This window comes from Tasmannia lanceolata, unplaced genomic scaffold, assembly GCF_043159265.1.
Source record: "Tasmannia lanceolata isolate RefF3 unplaced genomic scaffold, GAP_Taslan_0.1 ptg000006l, whole genome shotgun sequence".
Lineage (NCBI taxonomy): Eukaryota > Viridiplantae > Streptophyta > Magnoliopsida > Canellales > Winteraceae > Tasmannia > Tasmannia lanceolata.
This window is the reverse complement of record NW_027518683.1, coordinates 2,431,168-2,450,503: the sequence shown is the minus strand read 5'-3', so window position 1 is coordinate 2,450,503 and position 19,336 is coordinate 2,431,168. Positions and strand designations below refer to the sequence as shown.

The 19,336-nt window shown below is 39.8% G+C and overlaps 1 protein-coding gene across 3 annotated transcripts in view; it reads right to left on the bottom strand.

Annotated features, from left to right (window-relative positions):
- LOC143879249 (Prolyl oligopeptidase family protein) overlaps positions 1-19,041 on the bottom strand; it is a 35,674-nt gene extending 16,633 nt beyond the window's left edge. For all 3 annotated transcript variants that reach the window (XM_077381524.1, XM_077381522.1, XM_077381523.1), the window contains exons 1-8: positions 18,564-19,041; positions 17,882-18,039; positions 15,880-16,102; positions 15,668-15,807; positions 15,346-15,551; positions 11,935-12,069; positions 5,430-5,558; positions 4,785-5,200 (exon numbers count right to left, since the gene is read on the bottom strand). In XM_077381524.1, the coding sequence (XP_077237639.1) occupies positions 4,785-5,200; positions 5,430-5,558; positions 11,935-12,069; positions 15,346-15,551; positions 15,668-15,807; positions 15,880-16,102; positions 17,882-18,039; positions 18,564-18,919 (1,763 nt within the window). In that variant the 5' untranslated portion in view covers positions 18,920-19,041. The remainder of the gene's footprint in view (positions 1-4,784; positions 5,201-5,429; positions 5,559-11,934; positions 12,070-15,345; positions 15,552-15,667; positions 15,808-15,879; positions 16,103-17,881; positions 18,040-18,563) is intronic.
- Positions 19,042-19,336: the final 295 nt, after the last annotated feature.

Genomic DNA, 19,336 nt, shown 5'->3' with positions numbered 1-19,336 from the left:
CTGATACCACGTTAACTTACCAACTTCTCCAAAAGCTTAAGCTGTTGGAGAAAGGCCTTATTTATCTTTTATATTTTAACACTCCCCCGCACGTGTGGCCCACTTGGCAAACACGTGGCACATGTGGTCCCACTTTGGGCCGACCATCGCATGTGGATTTTTGCTATCTGGGAGGTTTGAACTCGAGACCTTTGGCTCTAATACCATGTTAACTTAAGCTTTTGGAGAAGTTGGTAAGTTAATATGGTATCAGAGCCAAAGGTCTCGAGTTCAAACCTCCCGAATAGCAAAAATCCACATGCGATGGTCGGCTCAAAGTGGGACCACATGTGCCACGTGTTTGCCAAGTGGGCCACACGTGCGGGGGAGTGTTACGAGTATAAAAGATAAATAACTCCTTTCTCCAGAAATTGGTAAGTTAACATGATATCAGAGCAAAGGTCTCGAGTTCAAACCTCTCGGATAGCAAAAATTCTCATGCGATGGTCGGCCCAAAGTGGGACCACATGTGCCACGTGTCTATCAAGTGGGCCACACGTGCGGGGGAGTGTTAAAGTATAAAAGATAAATAACGCCTTTCTCTAATAGCTTAAGTTTTTGGAGAAGTTGGTAGTTAACAATCCTAATCTTGACGGTTCTCATAATGGCACAAATAGTTCATCAGTTACCTCTAAGGAATCTAGCGAGACTTGTTGAGAGAAGTTGTAACTTTGAATTGTAATTTTTCATTCTCTAATGCATGTTGAAATGCAATTTTAAAACCTAAAACTAAAGCATTAGGCTGCAATTGTCTAACAGATTGTGGATATGTCAGTATAGCTGCCCTCCCCGTTAGGATGATCGGACTGCCAACATCATCTTTTTCAAACTTCTCTCTACTGAAACTTAATTGAGGTATTTGTAGAGGAGGATGAGGAAGAGTGTCTTTTTGCTGACTCACGAGTTTTAAAGCCTCTTGAAACTACTCTCCCTACAAGAATTTGTCAATTATGCATTAGAATGATGGTAAGATAAAGAGTTCTTCCCCAAGTTGCAAGTGAGTTTGAGTCTCCAGAGCCAAGAAGCCCAATGAATGCTTACACAGCATGAATGAAAGGTGGGACTGGATTTTGACGCTGTGAAACGTGCCTAAAGGGACGAAATCAGTTTCCGTGATATTCTTGCTGCGAACACGTATGATGGAGACATCTTTGGTCAGTCAGCGTCGTTAACTTTGATTTCTATATTTAAATTTACAAGTTCAGTATCCATCTTTCCAGGATACCGTTCTCGAATGGCCTTTCCAGGAGACTATTCTCGAATAACCTTCCCAACTATGTGGGCAGAAATAGTGTCTCCATTCGAAATCAGATTGGCGATGTTCCAAAGATCATTTGGTTCCTCCAGTATCATCACAACGGCACCAGAATTACGGTAAAAAATAGTCTTAGAGATTAATTTCATGGATCGTGATGAAGATCTAGAAAAAGATTTAAGAGCAAGAATGATGAAGGCTTAGAAAATTGATCACAATATAAGTAGGCGTGTCAACGAATCAAATATGGATTGGATTTACAATGTCTGGGTTACAATCGGCTCAGATCCCTCATCAGCCGAATCCTATTTGAAGTGTTCTTCGGATCCTACTTTCAGTGTCTGGGACACAATCCATTTTGAGTGGGCTCATCCATCGGAGTGACATAGATCCTAAATACATTGTACGCAATTAGAATTTTGGAAAAAAATAGAATATTTTGTCCACTAATAGTCTGTCTTCGCACTTTGCTCAGTCGAATAAAGCGCTTGTGTGTAACTAATCTAAACTTATAAATAAGTAAAATGATGCTTGTAAACAAAGGTTGTGTGTAACTAATCTAAACTTATAAATAAGTAAAATGATGCTTGTAAACAAAGGTTGTGTAACTAATCTAAACTTATGTGTAACTTGCAATGCATACAAGCATCTAACCTCTAAGTTTAGGATGATGCTTAACTGGTTAGGGCTTACGCTTAGGGGAAGAGAGAGAGAGAGAGAGAGAGAGAGAGAGAGGGAGAGAGAGAGAGAGTAGTTTTGATTATGGATTATATATGACTAAATTACACTTCATAAATACACTTTCACTTACAGTATGAAGGGTATTTTCTTACATTAGCTGCCTCCAATCGGATATAGGATGCACCAGAGGATTCTATGGCCATGTATAGGTCCGCTCCACACGAATTCAGATATTAGGATATGGATGCAAATCATGCCTGACAGAATGCCCAAGTCCTGTTCAATTCAGTTCAGGCCCTTTAGATCCATCATACTGTCTGGGCCCATTGACACCGCCAAAAATAAGAGAGGAGGAGGAGAAACGAAAATATTAAGAATCTGAATCCTACTTTAAAGTTTAAAAGGTTTGACATAGATTAGAGTGACTCATGAAAGGCAAGAATCTGTACGTCTTATTGCAGGCCTCAAAAGTAGATGAAAGTCTGAGACGGAGAAAGGAAGATGGCGGGAGAAACGACTCATAACTAGCCTTAAGAATAAAATAAGTAAAAGGGGATATGCCGCTCTCGCTGTAGCGAACCTGAACAACCATGACTGGCTTTTTGGTTTCCTTTTTCTTTCCTTTTTTTCGTTGTTCTTCTATTCAATTATTAGATGGAAGTTTGGGTAGTAAAGATGAAGAAGAACCACCACTTTCCTATTTTATGTTGCGGATAAAGTGATAAACAGCTGAGAATGTAAAGATTATTTACAATGAGGGTGGAAAATACCAAAACAAGAGGGTGAAAAATCAAAATCAAATTTTTTTAATAGGCAAACTAGGATTGAACCTCCGACATCAAGGTTGACGAACAAAGCCTTAACCAATTGAGATAGAGGATGAAAAATCACACTTAAGTACTTAACAAAGATATCCACCCCATGCTTGTACGTAGTCAGAGTCAAAATCATAAAAATGCAACCTACCCAAACAAACCATCCTGTTGAATGCTATTGCCTAGTTAGTATTAAGTCAGAAGGCACTGAAGAAGATCTCCAAGACCTCCAATCAAAGAGCAGAATTAGTACTTTAAATTGACTTCTTTCCCTCCATCTCCGGATTTGGTCCTGCAAATCCGGAAGATCTAACGGGACAGGTTGAATGCTTCCATCTACAATGGAAGACAAGAATGGAATTCTTACTTCAGCAACTGGACTTGTGGACGATTGTCAACGGGGTATAAAAGCAGAATTTGTTAGCAAACTTTTGGTTTGACCCTTGGCTTCCTCTTGGTAGCATTTGTGATCAATTTGGCGATAGAATTATGTATGACCTTGGGTTCGATCAAAATCATAGGGTTTATCTATCGAGAACCAACGATGGAACACGTGTCCCCCAATCTTCTACCCACCTCATGAAATCCTGGAACCGAATCAGATCGTATGACTTATCAATTATTGCTAATTCTGATAAGGTGGTCTGGACTCTTTCTACTGATGGTTTGTTGTCCTTGAAGTCGGTATGGCACCTTGTTAGACATCACCATCCCTATCTTGTTTGCACTCAATTTGTCTGGGCCAAATGTTGTATCTGTAAGCATGCCTTCAAACCTTGGGTGGCTCAGCTTCCTTCCTCACAACCCGCCTTATGGACCCGGCGGAAGATTTTCTTCTTGATCTTAACCTGTTCCCACTGATCATTTTCTAGCAAGACTTAGTGAAGCAGGATGAATTCCCAGAGTGACACTTCGACGGAATTAGCCATCAGTTTGCTGATTAATGATTCTGGTTTTTATCATTCCACAATTGGGTGAGAGGAATGATTTGGTGTAGACACCTTGTTTTTAAGTGGTAGGTGATCTGGTGCAGCCGCCCACAACTTTTCAATGCAGACAAAAATAACATATCACATCTTTATCCTTCTAGTGTTTCCTGTGACTATTGCTTGGTCAAGATCAGCTGTTCTTATCAAAGAGTTCACCTGTTTTTTAACTCTATCATACGCATTTGGCCACCCTAATTGATGTGAACAATTCGGTGGCTTTCACCATAGAGTGCCCATGCTCCAAATATCAACCATCTAAACCTTCTCTTCAACAGCTCTATCATCCGCGTCCCTATATTCTTGAGGTATTAAAATGAACTTAATAATAACATTTGGTGCAAATAGATGTCACTGTTGTATTGAAGTTAAATAGTGGGATGGGGTCTGTACGGTTAACACTTGCCTGCCAACGTGGCCGCCATATAAAAACCCTTTTCTTATTGCAGTGATAATTTTGGATTTTTCCCAACATGAACTGTCTCCCAAATGTTTCAACCATGTATTATTATATTGTTCGACTGTTGTTAATTTGTTCAAGTTTTGTATTATTAAACTTGTCTGCACTCTAGAAACATCATAAATTATATCAAAAAATCAAAACATAGAGATTTGTATAAATTAAAAAATATCATTAGAAATAAAAACAAACAGAAATATATGGTGGAAACCATGTGTATTGCTGCATTTTTTAAGAAAAAGAAACAAAAAAAAAAAAAAAGGCATATCAGTCGATACATGATACAAGTCAGTTTGGGTGCTGGTTGATGCACCTGCAGCCTGCCAAAATGGATATTCTAAACCCTGTGTACATAGTAAAAATTATCCAAATGTTTTTTTTTTTTTAAAACTTAATCCAAATGTTTTTTTGCACGACATTACAATAACCAGGCCAAGCCTGGGTAACTTTAAATTTGAATAGATGTGGATGACAGACTTACTTAAGAAAATGCATATGGCATCAAGAATTATCTATGAATGGTAAGCAGAAAACACAGTAGAACTTGCCTGACATCAGCATATGCTATAACCCAACCCCGATTGAGTAAACTTAAGCGATCTGAATCCCAGCTTTTATCTAGAACTTCTCCATAAGCTCCATAGCCATGTAAAAGCCCAGGAGATTGACCATTCCGTTGTGCTTTTTGAGAGTACAAAATGGTAAGAGGAACTCTGACACCATCATGGGAAAGAACTTCCCTCCTTTCACAGGAGAATGCTTCACAGAGATCATTCCAAGTCTTCAGTTCTTTCATATTCTGGAGATGCTTATCATTGTCTGTTTGCAAGTCTGAAAGATAGGTTTCGGCATTACAAGTAAATGTGCTTGATTTAATATTGCTAGTAAGTCCTATTACCTCCTCTTGCTTCACAATAGTGAATTGCTGGTTCGATATATCATAGTCAACTATCATATCAGGCATCTGCATTTTTCAAGACAGAAATCAGAGTTTTAGGAAGCAACTGACAGGATGCTCTCAATTAAAACTGGCCAGTGTAGAAAGATAGGCTTCTAAATTCAAACTCATGAAACCTAGGAAATCAAGAATGAAGATCCAAGATTGCAAAGTTTTGTGGTCATAATCTACTCAGGGCAACACACACACGCGCGCGCGCGCGCGCGCTCTTCACATGGAAAGCTGGAAGTTATACCGCAGGAGAAGAAAGCACTAGTCGGTAAATGTCTGTCATGAAGTCATGGTTTGAACCTGGAACAATGCTGCATGACCTCGAGGGAAGTGGGAAAAACCACGGATTAAGATCCTCAAAGTTCATGGGGTGCTGCAAAAATTTCATGGCAAAGTATTACTTTTAGCAGCAAGTACGATATTGGAAGAGCATGAATCAGCAAATATGAGAGTCTATAAGCCTTGAGCTTCATTTATTTTAACACAAAACAAGATGAGGATGTGAACGAAAATAAGCAGACATTTGATGATTCTTATCAAGAACAGCACATAAGAGATATTTCAGGATACAGGAGAAGCATTGAATGATGCATAACCTCCTAAGTCTGAAATCCAGAAAAATGCACTCATTGAAATAATACAAGTATATCCAGTGCGGAAAACTGAACTGGAACATGTGACTTGAACTGGCTAGAGATACAAACAATGGTCAGAAGTCATAACAAAGCTCAAAATCAAATGAAAAATTCAGTCCCCATCAGGACATCTTCCTCCGTCTTCTGGGTTGGTGGAAGTGATGGGACCTCTCTCACATAATATGCAGCACCCCGCTTCAAAAAAAAAAAAAAAAAAACGGCTTATTTTTAAGTTTTTTATTTCCCTTCAACAATATTTTCGGTTCATTATCTTTAGAAGATGTACTGTTCTTCACATAAAAATATAACTACTGTGTCATTACAACACTGTAACTATACTAGGTCATGAGTTTTGATTCCAGAAATGGGGACAGTGACCATGGAAAATAAACAACAAAGACATGTTTGAACAGCCACGTGATAACATAAACAGATAAATTACTATACAATGTTAGCTCATGCAGAAAAATGAATCCCATAAAAGAATGAGTTAAGCTAAGACTTCAATGTTGTGGCCTCTTCTCATAATTACATGACTGCAGATCGGATTATGCAGTTAGCCTAGGTCACTACTGCAGGTAGGAGCAGCAGGCCGTCCGAGTAGGCCTACATTTCCCCAGTCTCGTCCTCTTGATCAATGCTGATCAGCTCCACACACTCCTTTCCCGCCCTTCCTTTCATCAGTTTATCAGTTTTCGTATTTCTTGTTCTCCTCTTATGATGCATTTGAGGCCCTGTTACTCGAACAAGGTCCTCAATTTCTGCAATGATATTGGCAATCTTCCATTGGCCCTCCATTTTAGGCCCAGTTCGTTTGAGATTGTTAAAGTATAAAAGAATAAATAACGCCTTCTCCAATAGGTTAAGCTTTTGGGTAACTGGTTGTTTCATAGGGATAATGAAAACCAATGGTGAGCCTCCGAACTAATTAGTGGACTCAAAATGTCATAATCTCAAACTAACAGGGCCTTACTGCTAGTCTATGATATCACATTTGCAGCGTCCCGCCTTCTATAATTAGTGGACCCAGTCTTGCATTCGCATACCACTTAATACCCCATAGCAGTGCCTTTAATTCCACTCTGTTGGAGTCACAAATGCCAGCTAAGCCTCAGTAAGCCATCGCTGATCTGTCACTTGAATCACGAAGAATGCCACCCTTTATGGCCCGGACCAGGTTACCTTCGGAGCTCCTGCCAAAATTTAGTTTCAACAACCCTACTGGATGAGGTAGCCATATGAGTGAGGCAATTGTCTTCATTTTCTTATCTCTCGTTACCGTTTGCCATTCTCTAAAGACTCATCCCTAGTGTTTAAAAACGCAGATGTGGCACGGAACGTGGCCAAAGAAAATCCTAGTAGGCTCGGCACGACACGGTCGGGTACTCAGTTGACGTGGTCATAATTCAAGGGAGTCAAAGGAGTTTTTATTGATTATGTAGGGAAAAACACGGAATGCGGAGGCAAAAGTAGAAAACGGCCAAGGTAAAAGGGAGTCGACTAGGGGGAGTCCCTGATGACGAGGGGGAGTTTTAAAATTATGCTTCTCCCACATTGTAGCTTGGTGTTCCTTTGGCATTTTTTTCCCACAAGACGAGATCTATCTTGATTTCTAAGAGTGTTTTGCTCCAACTCTTCTTCTCTTTGAAGATACAATTGTTCCGCTCCCTTCCAAATATGCCACAAACCGACAAAAGTCTTCATATTGCCTGCCCCATTTCTCCAAACAGTCCACCACCCCGTCTTTACAACATATTCTTTACCGATCTTTGAAACACCCACAAAAGGCTGAAGCTTCTGAATTCTGATTGTTGTTGGCAAGAAACGATAAAGGAAGGGACATTGCACCATCAAGTGATTTAGCGACTCCTTTTTTTTTTGAAATGGTAATATATTGAAAAGGGAGCCGAGATGGTCCACCAGAGATACAAAGAAAGAAAACATAAATAACAACAAAACACGAAGGAAAATACATCACACACTTCTCACGGAGGAAGGAAATCGAACCACTCCAGCCCCTCTTTGAGAACGCCAGATCTAGCGAGGGAATCCGCCTCCCCATTTGCTTCGCATCTAAAATGCTTACAAACCATAGATGACACTGAAATGAGATCAGAAATTTCCTCAAAGTAACTCAAAAATCTCCACGGGGGAGCCACTCTCCCCGTTAACCAACTAATTACATTTGAAGAATCTCCTTCCACAATTACCCTATCATAAGAATCATCACTTACTCGCTTAATCCCTTGATATGCAGCCCTTCCGCTTCAGATGAATCCGTCATTCCAATTGGACCTGCAAAAGCCCACGATACCCCCCCTCGGGAGTCCCTACAAAGACCTCCAATCCCAGCTGGACCCGGATTACCCAGGCAGGACCCATCAAAATTTACTTTAAGAAAACCTTCAGGGGGGCTTCCCATTTCGGACTTCTCTTCTCTCTCCTCATACCTTCAGAGCACACACTGCGCCACCCCTCCCAAAGATCGAATGCTGATATGAATGTGAACAGAGGGATGCTCATCACCCAATAAATAACTAAGCTATGATTTTATTATATAACCAATACGATGACTTTGCCGCTCCTTCGAAAACTCTCGAGTTTCTTTCCTTCCAAATGACCCACCACAAGGCTATTAAACATAACCTCCAAAGCACCTTACCTTTCTTCTTCCAGGGCACAAAATCCCAACTCGAAAATAAATCTGCTATAGACTTTGGAAAAACCCAATAAATGCCAAACCTGTCCAGAATGAAACCCCAAATCTCCCTTGTTACCTTGCAATGAATAAAAGGTGGTCAATCGATTCCCCATCCTCCAAACAACGCGAGCAATGGTCCACCAAGCACATACCCCTTTTTCTTAGAAATTCAATGGTCTGAATCCTCCCACTACACACTGCCCAGCTGAAAAAAGATACCGATGGGGGACCATGAAACTTCCAAACATCAGCAGCGATAGGGGATCCAAAAGCAGGCAACAATTGATAATAAAAGGATTTCACGGAAAAGAAGCCAAATGAATCCCATATCCATATCCTTTTATCCACCCCACTTCTTTTTATATAACACCCCTCAATGAGTTGAAGCATCTGAGAGATAAACGGTAATTCTCGCTCAAAGAAATTTCTTCTGAAACACGGGTTCCAAACCACCTTATTGTGAATTCTCTCAAAGCAATCACACACCGACACTTCTTTGTCCAAGGCCACCGAGAACAACACCGGGAAAAGCACCGCCAGAGGTTCGGCGAAACACCATGAGTCCAACCAAAATTTGATACGATCTCCTATATATACTTTAAACCGAATTCCTGCCTCAAAGCTGTGCTTGATTTAGCGACTCCTTCCAGCAGAATATACACAAGCTTGCAAGATTAATCTTTCTTCTTTACAAGCGATCACATGTATTGATTTTCTTGTTGGCCACTGTCCATACAAACGCCACTACCCTTAGAGGGGCAGCATATTTCCAAATTCTGGCACAGCTAGAAGGGCCCTATTCAAAGAATTCAGCCTGTGAAAGAAAGACCGAACAGAAAACTCTCCATGAAGATCAGGAGTTCAAACTCTACTATATGGTGAGTTTGGAGAGCACTTCCAAGAATACAAAAGTTCAAGCAATGCTGAAAAGCTAGCAATCTGATCATCTTTCAAGTTATGCATAGGCCTAATGTCTCAAACCAAACCCCCTCTCCAACCCCACCCCCCCCCCCCTCCCCCCCCCCCCAACCTCCCCAAACAACTACCACCACCTCCCCACTCTAAATCTAAAAAGCAGCTCATACAAGGATTTGGACATGAAGATGGACTTTCATGAACCCAAACATTTTCCTAATACTTGGTTCCTAGTCCTACTCTTCCAATCCCCCCATCCCCACCCATATGTCCCTAATGATTTTATGCCATAATGCTTCTTTTCTTCTCCATATCTCCACAATCATTTCCCTAATAAGGTCATATTATGTAACCTTACTTTACCGATCCCTATTCCACCATGAATCTTCACCTGGCACACTTTTTCCATGGCATCGAATGTTTGAGCCTCTTCTTTGACTCTCCTTCTTCCCAAAGAAAGTCACTTTGCAATTTATCTATCTTCTTGCCACAAACCAATAATGACTTATTGGAATGCCGCCTGTATTGTATCAAATGGTGATGCTGCAAGTATTCAATAGTGGGCTATTTTGTTTTTGAAAATTGACAAATATATTCATACCAGCAAAATTACAATGGGGACCAGTAGTCCCACAAAATTTACATAGTATGAATTGCCCAGGAGCATTATCCTTGGCCCAAAAGAAAAACCCATTAGTATTACCCCTTACATTACCCAATAGCCTCAATTAAATCGAAAAAGTGCCATATTTGTGGGACCCCCAAGTCAAGATCGTGACCTGCCATGTCACACGAATTTCTCCACTACAATCCGCTAGCAAATTTGATTTTCAAAAATCCCGCTAGAAGGCCCAGAGCTATTGTGCGCCCCTAACCGTGCACGATAGCCAACCACCCAACATCATCATCCGATCTCTGGCGGCCTCCACCTCGAACCACTACCAAACCCCGACGGCTCCCCATTAAAAATATATCAAATCATTCCACCATCTTCTCCAAAACCTACTTTCACTAACCCAAAAATCATCCCATCCAAAAGTATACTCCTAGCCCACCCTAAACCGTAACCCTAAAGACTATACTACTCCCCCACCTCCTTCCCCAATCAACCCTAACCCTAACAACCCTAAAATTCCCCTCCTCTTCCTCCTCCTTCAAACCCTAACCCTACAAGGTTCATTGCCGCTATCCACAACCTCTCTCACCTCCATATCCAACCTCCTTCATTTCCCCTGAAACCGAACACCCTTTTCCTTACATTGACCCCTTCCACAGCTTCCAACAACTCCCCCGTCCATTTTCTCCATCAACCCTAAATAGATCCGGCCCTTTCACCATTAAATATGACCTTCTCGAGCCCAACTCCGGTCATTCTCCCTATAAATGGCCCCCGGCTTTCCATGATCCCCGGATCCGATAATCCAAGGCCTCTACGGCCTCGCACCGCCTATAACTGGCCTTCCGCAGCTCCAGGTCTAGCACCCCACGGCCTTTCACGACCACCGAAAACCTTCACGGTTTTCCCCGGCTCCAGATCCAGCTTCACGGCCTCCACGGCTCCCAATCCAGCCTCCACGGCTCCCAATCCAGCCTCCACGGCCCCAGATCCTGCCTCCACAACCCTAGATCTAGCCACCATAGAAAAGCCATGTTCCAAATCTGGCCACAGTTCCCGATTCGGCCTCCGCGGCTCATCTTTTGCCAACCATGGGAAAGACGGTAAAAAGAGGGTTAGTAATGTGAAGAAAGAGGGAAACAGGGACACGAGCGAGAGAGAGGGAGAACGAGCGAGAGAGAAAGGGAGAGAGAGGGAGTCGAGAGAGAGGAAGATATGGGAGAGAGGGGGGATGAGAGAGAGGAAGACGAGAGGGAGAAAACACCTCCCTCCCTCAATAGTGGGCTATTTTTAGTCCAACTAATTTTTAGATCTAGTCATTGGAAGAATGGCAATAGTATTAAATTATTAATTGATTTTGCTTTTGCAGCTGCTATGGGCTAATTACTACCTCCCATGGGTCTGTAAGTCGCTTGGTAGATGATTGAAGTCAGTTGAAAGCATTACAAATGTTTCCCTGAAAACTTGAAGGAGATTACTAATGTTTTTTCCATCAATAAGTTATACAGCAGTTGGATTGCGTACGTAATTATGAATTTATGATTATGAAACAATATTCAAAATCAGATATCAGTCGATTCACAAACCAACAATGACTTACATGTGTCCATAGATAGGATTTTTGAAAATATGGACAGTTTGGTACCAATTCAGAGAGCAATCTAGGCTTGTTCCTAAAGCAGAGGTTCATGAATCAGAAATGCAAGCATATCCTAGTAGTCATCCCATACAATTGTAGATGACATGATGGCACACAAATGTTCCTTCTGCACTTCATTTCATCAAGCATACCATTTCATATTTCTTGCAAGCAAGTAGCCATCATATGCATAAAAAATAGCTATAAACAAAAGACAAAAAAAATAGAACAAATCAGTTCGACCTTGCAATTGGCATCAATTGGCATGTCTATAGAACAAATCAGAGGGAACCCCCTTCTCCGAAGAAAAAGCACCAAATGCCCGTCGAACATGTCCATATCTTCAAAGATGACATCTTGGCCTGGAAGAATAATATCCTGAAATATAGAACAGTACATAAACATAAGATCTTTTTCTATTTTTCAGATATATAAAATAAATACAAGGGGTAACAAACTCTGGCAAAAAACATAAAGAATCAGTGAACCAACAAAAAAATTCACCGGAAACGATAAACAAGTAGAGTAATATACTAGGCCCACGCCATTTCAAAATACACACACACACACACACTAGGTCCACAGTTTAGCATAAATTTTGAAAACACCTTTATGAGAGAAAGGTAACCCATGTATGGGTTTCACAGCTAAGTCTCATTAGCTATGTTGTATCAGTAGGAGTACGAATGTTGAAACCTGACAGAGGTATCAAGTTTCAGATTCGGCAAACCTCAAAAAGAAAGATTCATGGATTCAACAAAATATTTTAATTAATTCTCAAATTTCAATTATAATAACTAATATATTGAAAATTTCAATGGGTTTAGTAAATATAATTTTTTAGTTTCATATGAAAAACGTGCTGTTAGGATGGATAAAACTCAAGAACAATGTTCAAAAACGTGGATGTGGCGTGGAACGCGGCCGAAGAAAATCCTAATCGACTCGGTTGACACGGCTGAGTACTCAGTTGATGCGGTCATAGTTCAGAAGAGTCAAAGGTGTTTTTATTGACTCTATAGGGTAAAACACGGAACGCGAATGCGGCACAACACGGAACGCGGCCAAGGTATAAGGGAGTTGACTCGGGGGAGTCAAAGCAGATGCAAGGGAGTTTTAAAACTATGCTCAAAACATGTGGTAATTGTAAACTTGTGGTAGAAGTATTCATAAAAAACAAATAAAATGGGCTTAGAAGTGTTGTCGTGACTCCTTAAGTACCGGAGTACGAGACTTGTCCCGTGTAACATAGCTCAAGAGTAAAGAGAATCTAAAATTTCCATCTATCAAATAAAAGACCAATATAAATAGATGTTTGCAAAAGAAAAAGGTGCATGCAGCCACTAGGCGGAAATTTAATAAGACCAAACCAAGGGAATTTATATGCATGATCAACTCCATGGTACGGCAAAGCATCTGACATGTTGTTAGCCTCCATATACAAATTGCATTAAAGGAGTCACCATCCATCACCAAAGGCAAGAGAAAGAGAGAGAACATAAAAATACACGGCGTGAACATATAAATCGGCATTTCCAAAATCGAGGATATGGGTACAGGTATGCGCTCATCATACCATAGGAAACTTTGCTAAGCAAGTCCTTTTCATGAAATGGGCGGTTTGGCCTACAAATCTTTGCTAAGCAAGTCCTTTTCATGACCCACTTTTACTTGCGGGTGAGCCAAGACATATCACCATATTTTAATAATAAACAGCATAGTATCAACTGAATATTACTCTTATCTACTCGTGACTTCGTGAGAACTGAATATTACTCTTATCTACTCATGAGACTCCAGTTCGTTAATTTTGTTCCCTATCCCTATAAGATTTTTTTATTTTTATTTTTAATGGCCCCGTCCCTAGAAGTTGAAAGTTGAAAGTCAGAAAATGGTGAATAATGTATTCTGAGAAAGTTTTTTTTTCAACGGGCAAAGAAAACTTTGTTAAGAAAAAAAGCAATCAAGATTACACAGGAGGCAGAGATTGCCCCTCATACAAAGGCTCCCTGGAAACTTCACCCTTGGCAAGACCACCAGCGACATCATTCGCACAGCGCAGGGTGTGGGAAAAGGACAAGGAAAAAAGAAAAACAATGATCAGAAATCTCATTAACAATCCCAGCAAGCCCCCATGATCTAGGAGAAACTTTCTTTACCAAAGGGATGATGTTTGAAGAGTCACTTTTCACTTACCAGAGTGTCAATTTCTTCACCAAAGAAAAACAAAGATGACTCTTAGTGTGTCAATTTTATTTTTGAATCGAAAAAATTTATTAATAATGAGCAAAGATTAAAGACTGAGATGGACAAAATAGCCTAATTAAAAAGCGAAATTACATCCAACAAAAACTCAAGGAAGGAAGTCAGAGGTCTCTAGCTCCAATCTCAACACCACAGACGGAGCCAGCTAGTTCGCCAAGCCATTAGCCACACAACACAAATTCTGAAAACAAGTGGTGTGCCCCTCGACCCTATCCAACACCTCATTAATGGCGTCCGTAAAATGCCAAGGATTACTAGCTTCATACCTCACCCAGGAAATAATGTTGAGAGAATCTTCTTCCACAATGAGTCAGGGAGATTCTAATCCATGAGCTGAATTCAACTCGCCAAAGCTCATAATATCCAGATTTTGTTTCCTTACACTTTTTTATGTCAAGATTAAAGTAGGCTAGATATATTTAAGAACTTGGACAAAAACTCACCTAAGTTAAAACCAAGTTGACTAGGGCGAGTCAAAGATGCGGTTGGATGAGTAAAATGAGTTTTTTTTACATAGACTCGGTAGGGCTAAAAACAAGTAGAGTCGGGGATGTCAATGATTTGCCCAAGGAGTTGTTAAAAGCGTATTCCAGGCCTTCAATTGCAATATTTCCAGAATTACCCAGCCTAGAGTTCAATACCAGGGCAACATTCTGCGGGTATAAATGGGCAGGACTCAATCACGGATTTTACCAAGAAATCGACAGCCCATTGTAAACCCAATCTGATTACAAGGTAATTTTGGATCTGATTAGTCAGTGGTCCGGCCTGTTAACAGCCCCACAACATTCCAACAAAATCAAAATCATGTTTCAGAATCACATGCAACAAGCCTAACAAGAATCCAACAAAACCTTATGAGATCACTGCAAGACATATTATACTTCCCCACAGTAGCTTGAGTAAGAATTCCTAGGGTCTGGATAAAATACCTACAGCTTAGATACCATGAGACTATTAAGGAAAAGATTTTTTAATGGTAAATTAAATAAAATACTCCAGGTAACTGATGTGAACAATGTAAATCCCATATGACAAATAGACATGCTTACTATTGGTATAATGTATGGAGACAGTTAAGTAATTAACAGACTATCATCATTCTTTACAATGAGATATCCCATATGACAAATAGACACGCTTACTATTGGTATAATGTAAGGAGACCATTAACAGACTATCAAAACACTTTACAATGAACAAAAAAACGATTTGATAAAAAAAAAAATGCAACATATCTTATCACTAATTCCTAGAACCTAGTATTCACAATGGTCCAGCCAACGTATACATTCTAGGGGAGAAGGCATCTCCAGTTTCTAATCAAAAATTAAATGCATCCAACCAGCATAAGAAGGAACTTCCACTGTGTGAAGAAATCGAATTGACCTGCCAATTTGCCAGTGGTAAATTTCCAGTGCTGCATCTAGCTAAATGATAATCTCCACCAACCCGACTCATAACCTCTGAAGGAGCATTTGTAAGAAGGTAGAAAAAACCATGGTGGTGTTCCAAAAAATACTGCACACCGGGTACACGCTTTCGTACACATTGCAACCCACTATGTGGATTGGTTGCGTCTACTACATAGACCTGTAATGAAATAGGACATCAACCTCAAGATAATGTAGATCCAATATTATTAATAAAAGTTTGAGGTGAATCAATTGATTACTTAAAGTGGTAAGAGATGTAGCAAAGTAACCTTCCTCAGATGAAGTCCTTGAGTTAGAATTCACAGTTATAAACTTGCCATCCTTTGTGCCAGTGATGTCCACACAGCAACTGAGATCACTTTCCGTGAATAGCAGATCATCCCCAGCATCCGACCCAAGTTTTGTTCGAAGCACCCTGCCAAAGTACAAGGAGTGATAGATGGCCCAAAAACTGTAAGAGAAAGTTCAAAGTAACAGAAAAATTCACCTATATGGTCTTTGGGTCTCATCAGAAATAGTATACAACAAACTACTGCTGTCACTGGACCATGCCAAGCTAACAACTCCGTCAACTCTTGATTTTGTAATGACACATCCAGTTCTAAGGTCTTTAATTTGAAGCACAAATAATTCACTGCCGATAGTATCAAGTGTATATGCAAGGAATTTGTGATCAGGAGAAACTCGACATGTACCGACATGAACATAACCTGCACATATTGCACACATATCAATAAACTCCAAAAAAAAAAATCAATGAACTCCAAACCTATAACTGAAACTACAGCACATTTGACCAATCACAAAAACATCTTAGGATGATTTCCTTTGTAGAAATAAACAGAAGCCTGAGAACAATTTAGGGAAGCTAATTTAAATATGAAATCGAACTGTCCAAGATGATCTACCCATAGAACCGTTTGGATCACATAATACATTTATTTTCCTAACAAAAACTTCCCTACAAACGCTAACAGTTAAATTAGAAAATCCCTATGATTTAGCCGACACTTTGAATTTATTGTCGACACACATGTCTTGCCGACAGGACATGCATGTCCACCCATGTCGAGACTCCTTTGGACACTTTTAAATCTATTGCCAAAAGTGTTAAGAGTTAATGTGGGCTTGTGGGCACGTATTTGTGTAATAATCAATAATTTTATAGGTATGTACGTGTCACCATTTCTAAATTTTTAGATATTACCATGTCAGACAACTCATATCCGTGTCGAAACTAGACATAGAAATCCGTATTGACAAATTATGATTATATATACTTTCTATTTTAGCCGTGTCCCTATTTCTAAATTTTGGGGGTTTGCCGTGTCCGACACTCCGTGTCAGTGTCGACACGCGACACTCGTGTCCGTGTCCACAAATCATAGGAAAATCCATAACATAAACCATGGTTTATGCAGATTCAAAACCATAACGTAAAAAAATATTCACATGAGGAGCCCTATCAATCTAAAGCAAATACATGCATGAGTTGAACTCGATACTTAAAACCGGATTATTTTATTCTATTTATTAAAAACTAAAAAAAAACAAGAAACGTGACTAGGAGATATCCAAAAACCCTAGGATATGAAAGCCTTTAAATGGTCAAGAAGATCCAACCACCTAGCCCAAAGAGAAAGCAGTGTCAGTGACAACATCAATAAGTTTTAAGAGAATAAGATGTGGATCAAATTGATAGGCATTCATTTTTCATTTTTCCAAATCCAGGGATCATATTTATTCACTAGTTTGTCCAGAAAGTAGAACTGATCAATTTTCAACAGATTGACGCCTGACTAGGAACTCGTTGCGGCACCGTGATTAGGTGCACTGCATTCCAAGAACTGAGTCCAAACTCTGAATTCCATAAAGAAGGCCTTAGTATTATACAAAACTGACAAGTTCTTCACTGTCCTGATCAAATTGAAGAGAAACCTGCAAAAAGATCCATTCTGCAAGTAGGGTCCAAGTGTACTAATACGGAATTCTATTTCAGTCATATAAGCTCATTTCAAGTAATGTCAAAGTTACTATGACTTTCTATAAAAAGTTCATATGCACCAAACAAAATAACTTGTTTTGCACTCAAACAGATCAGTTTTGGTGAGTACCCACTTACATTATGGGTACAGGTAGGGTGTAAACTGCAATCTAAAAACCTTTTCTGATTGCAGTTTATGCACAAATTGCACCGGCTGAATTATGAGGAACTGGGCTCATCCCACATGTGCACATGTTCATTGCCGAGTGACCAAAACCCAAAACAATAGTTTCATTGGAGCTTTGGGTGGATTGTGAAAAGAATAATGTGATGCTATTCGGGGAGGTATGGGAGGCAGTGACTTGGAACAAAATGTAGCTGGGTAGCAAATCCAAACTGAACATAATTTGTACGAATTCATATCAAGAACCCACAAACAAAAATGTTAGGAATTCAAAAGCAAAAGAGAAAAAAGAAATGCAAGTTTGAGATCGTAGAAACATGCCAAATTGCTCCGCGATTTCATTCCAATCGAGCAAAATTTCCTCCTTTCCAGAGCCTCTCATGTAATTAAAAACCTTTTTAATCCAACCATTATCGCACCCCAATCTCCGGCAAAGGACTGGATATTCCTTTCCCTCAGGAACATATTGATAATAAAGCCTGTTCCATTAAAATAAGCCCTCGTAAACACCTTGCAATATCAAAATTATTCGATATGAATTGAAAACTATGCAGAAATAACACTTCCAATTCAAAATCAAATGCCTTAATATACACCTATAATTCTTCAATTAAAAAATCAGATACAGTGAAAACACTTCAATTTCTTGAAAAAAGTACTATAGAAAAAGGAAATCAGAAATAAAGGGGTTAGGGTTTTGAGCAAATCAACGTCCCAACAGTCAAATGCCCTAATATACACCTCAAAACTCTTCAATTAAAAAAAAAAAACAAATACACCGAAAACACTTCAATTTAATAAAAGAAATTACTATAGAAAAAATAAATCAGAAATAAAGGGGATTAGGGTTTTGAAAAAAACAAGGTCCCCACGGTCAAATGCCCTAATATACACCTAAAATTCTTCAATTAAAAATATCAGATACACCGAAAACACTTCAATTAAAAAAAATTACTATAGAGAAAAAAATTGAAAATAAGGGGGATTAGGGTTTTGAACAAACCAGGGACCCCAACGCTCAGGAGGAGTAGAGATTCTCGGAGGCATTAGGGTTTTCATCTCGGTGACTAGTCTTCTCTGGAGATTCTCTGTATCGGCCATGAAAGCTTCGGTATAAGAATTTTCCTGGTTTAGATAACTGGATAAATCTGGATCGTTGATATTGGACATCCAATGGTAAGGATCTTCCCATGTTTCTCCGTGAGCAGAGACGGTGAATGGGATTTTTTTTGGAACAGGAGGAGGTTTTAAGTTTGAGGGAAGAGAAAAGAGGCTTTTTTTGCACGAAGATGAGAAGGATGAGGACAGAAATGGAATAACATGAAAACGAATGGAGAGAATCGTCCGTCTTCTCAGCATGGCGTCTGTGAGAGATTCTAAAACTGCAAGTGAGAACGAAAAAGGGAAAAGCCAAGTGAAGGGCGAAATGATATATTTACCCCCTTTTTCCCTGGAACAGCCCCAACTAGTGTATTTATGTTATGACTTATGAGTACCCATTTATACTACATGCTGGTGGCCCAAGTAAGAAAATGGGGCAAATGTTTCACATTGGTTTTTTAGTGAAAGCACTCTATTGAAGTTGATGAGAAAGCCCGGAGTAGAAGCGGGAGAAAATAAATCAAATATTTACTTATCAGGAATGGTTTAGTAGAGCGCGACCTCATTGTAATACAATGTGTCGCCCCCGGTAAGTCAAAGTCATGGTGCCGAGTCTCTCCTTTGATTGATCGGAACCGTTCATTTGATGGCATTTTATTGGATCTAATATAGACC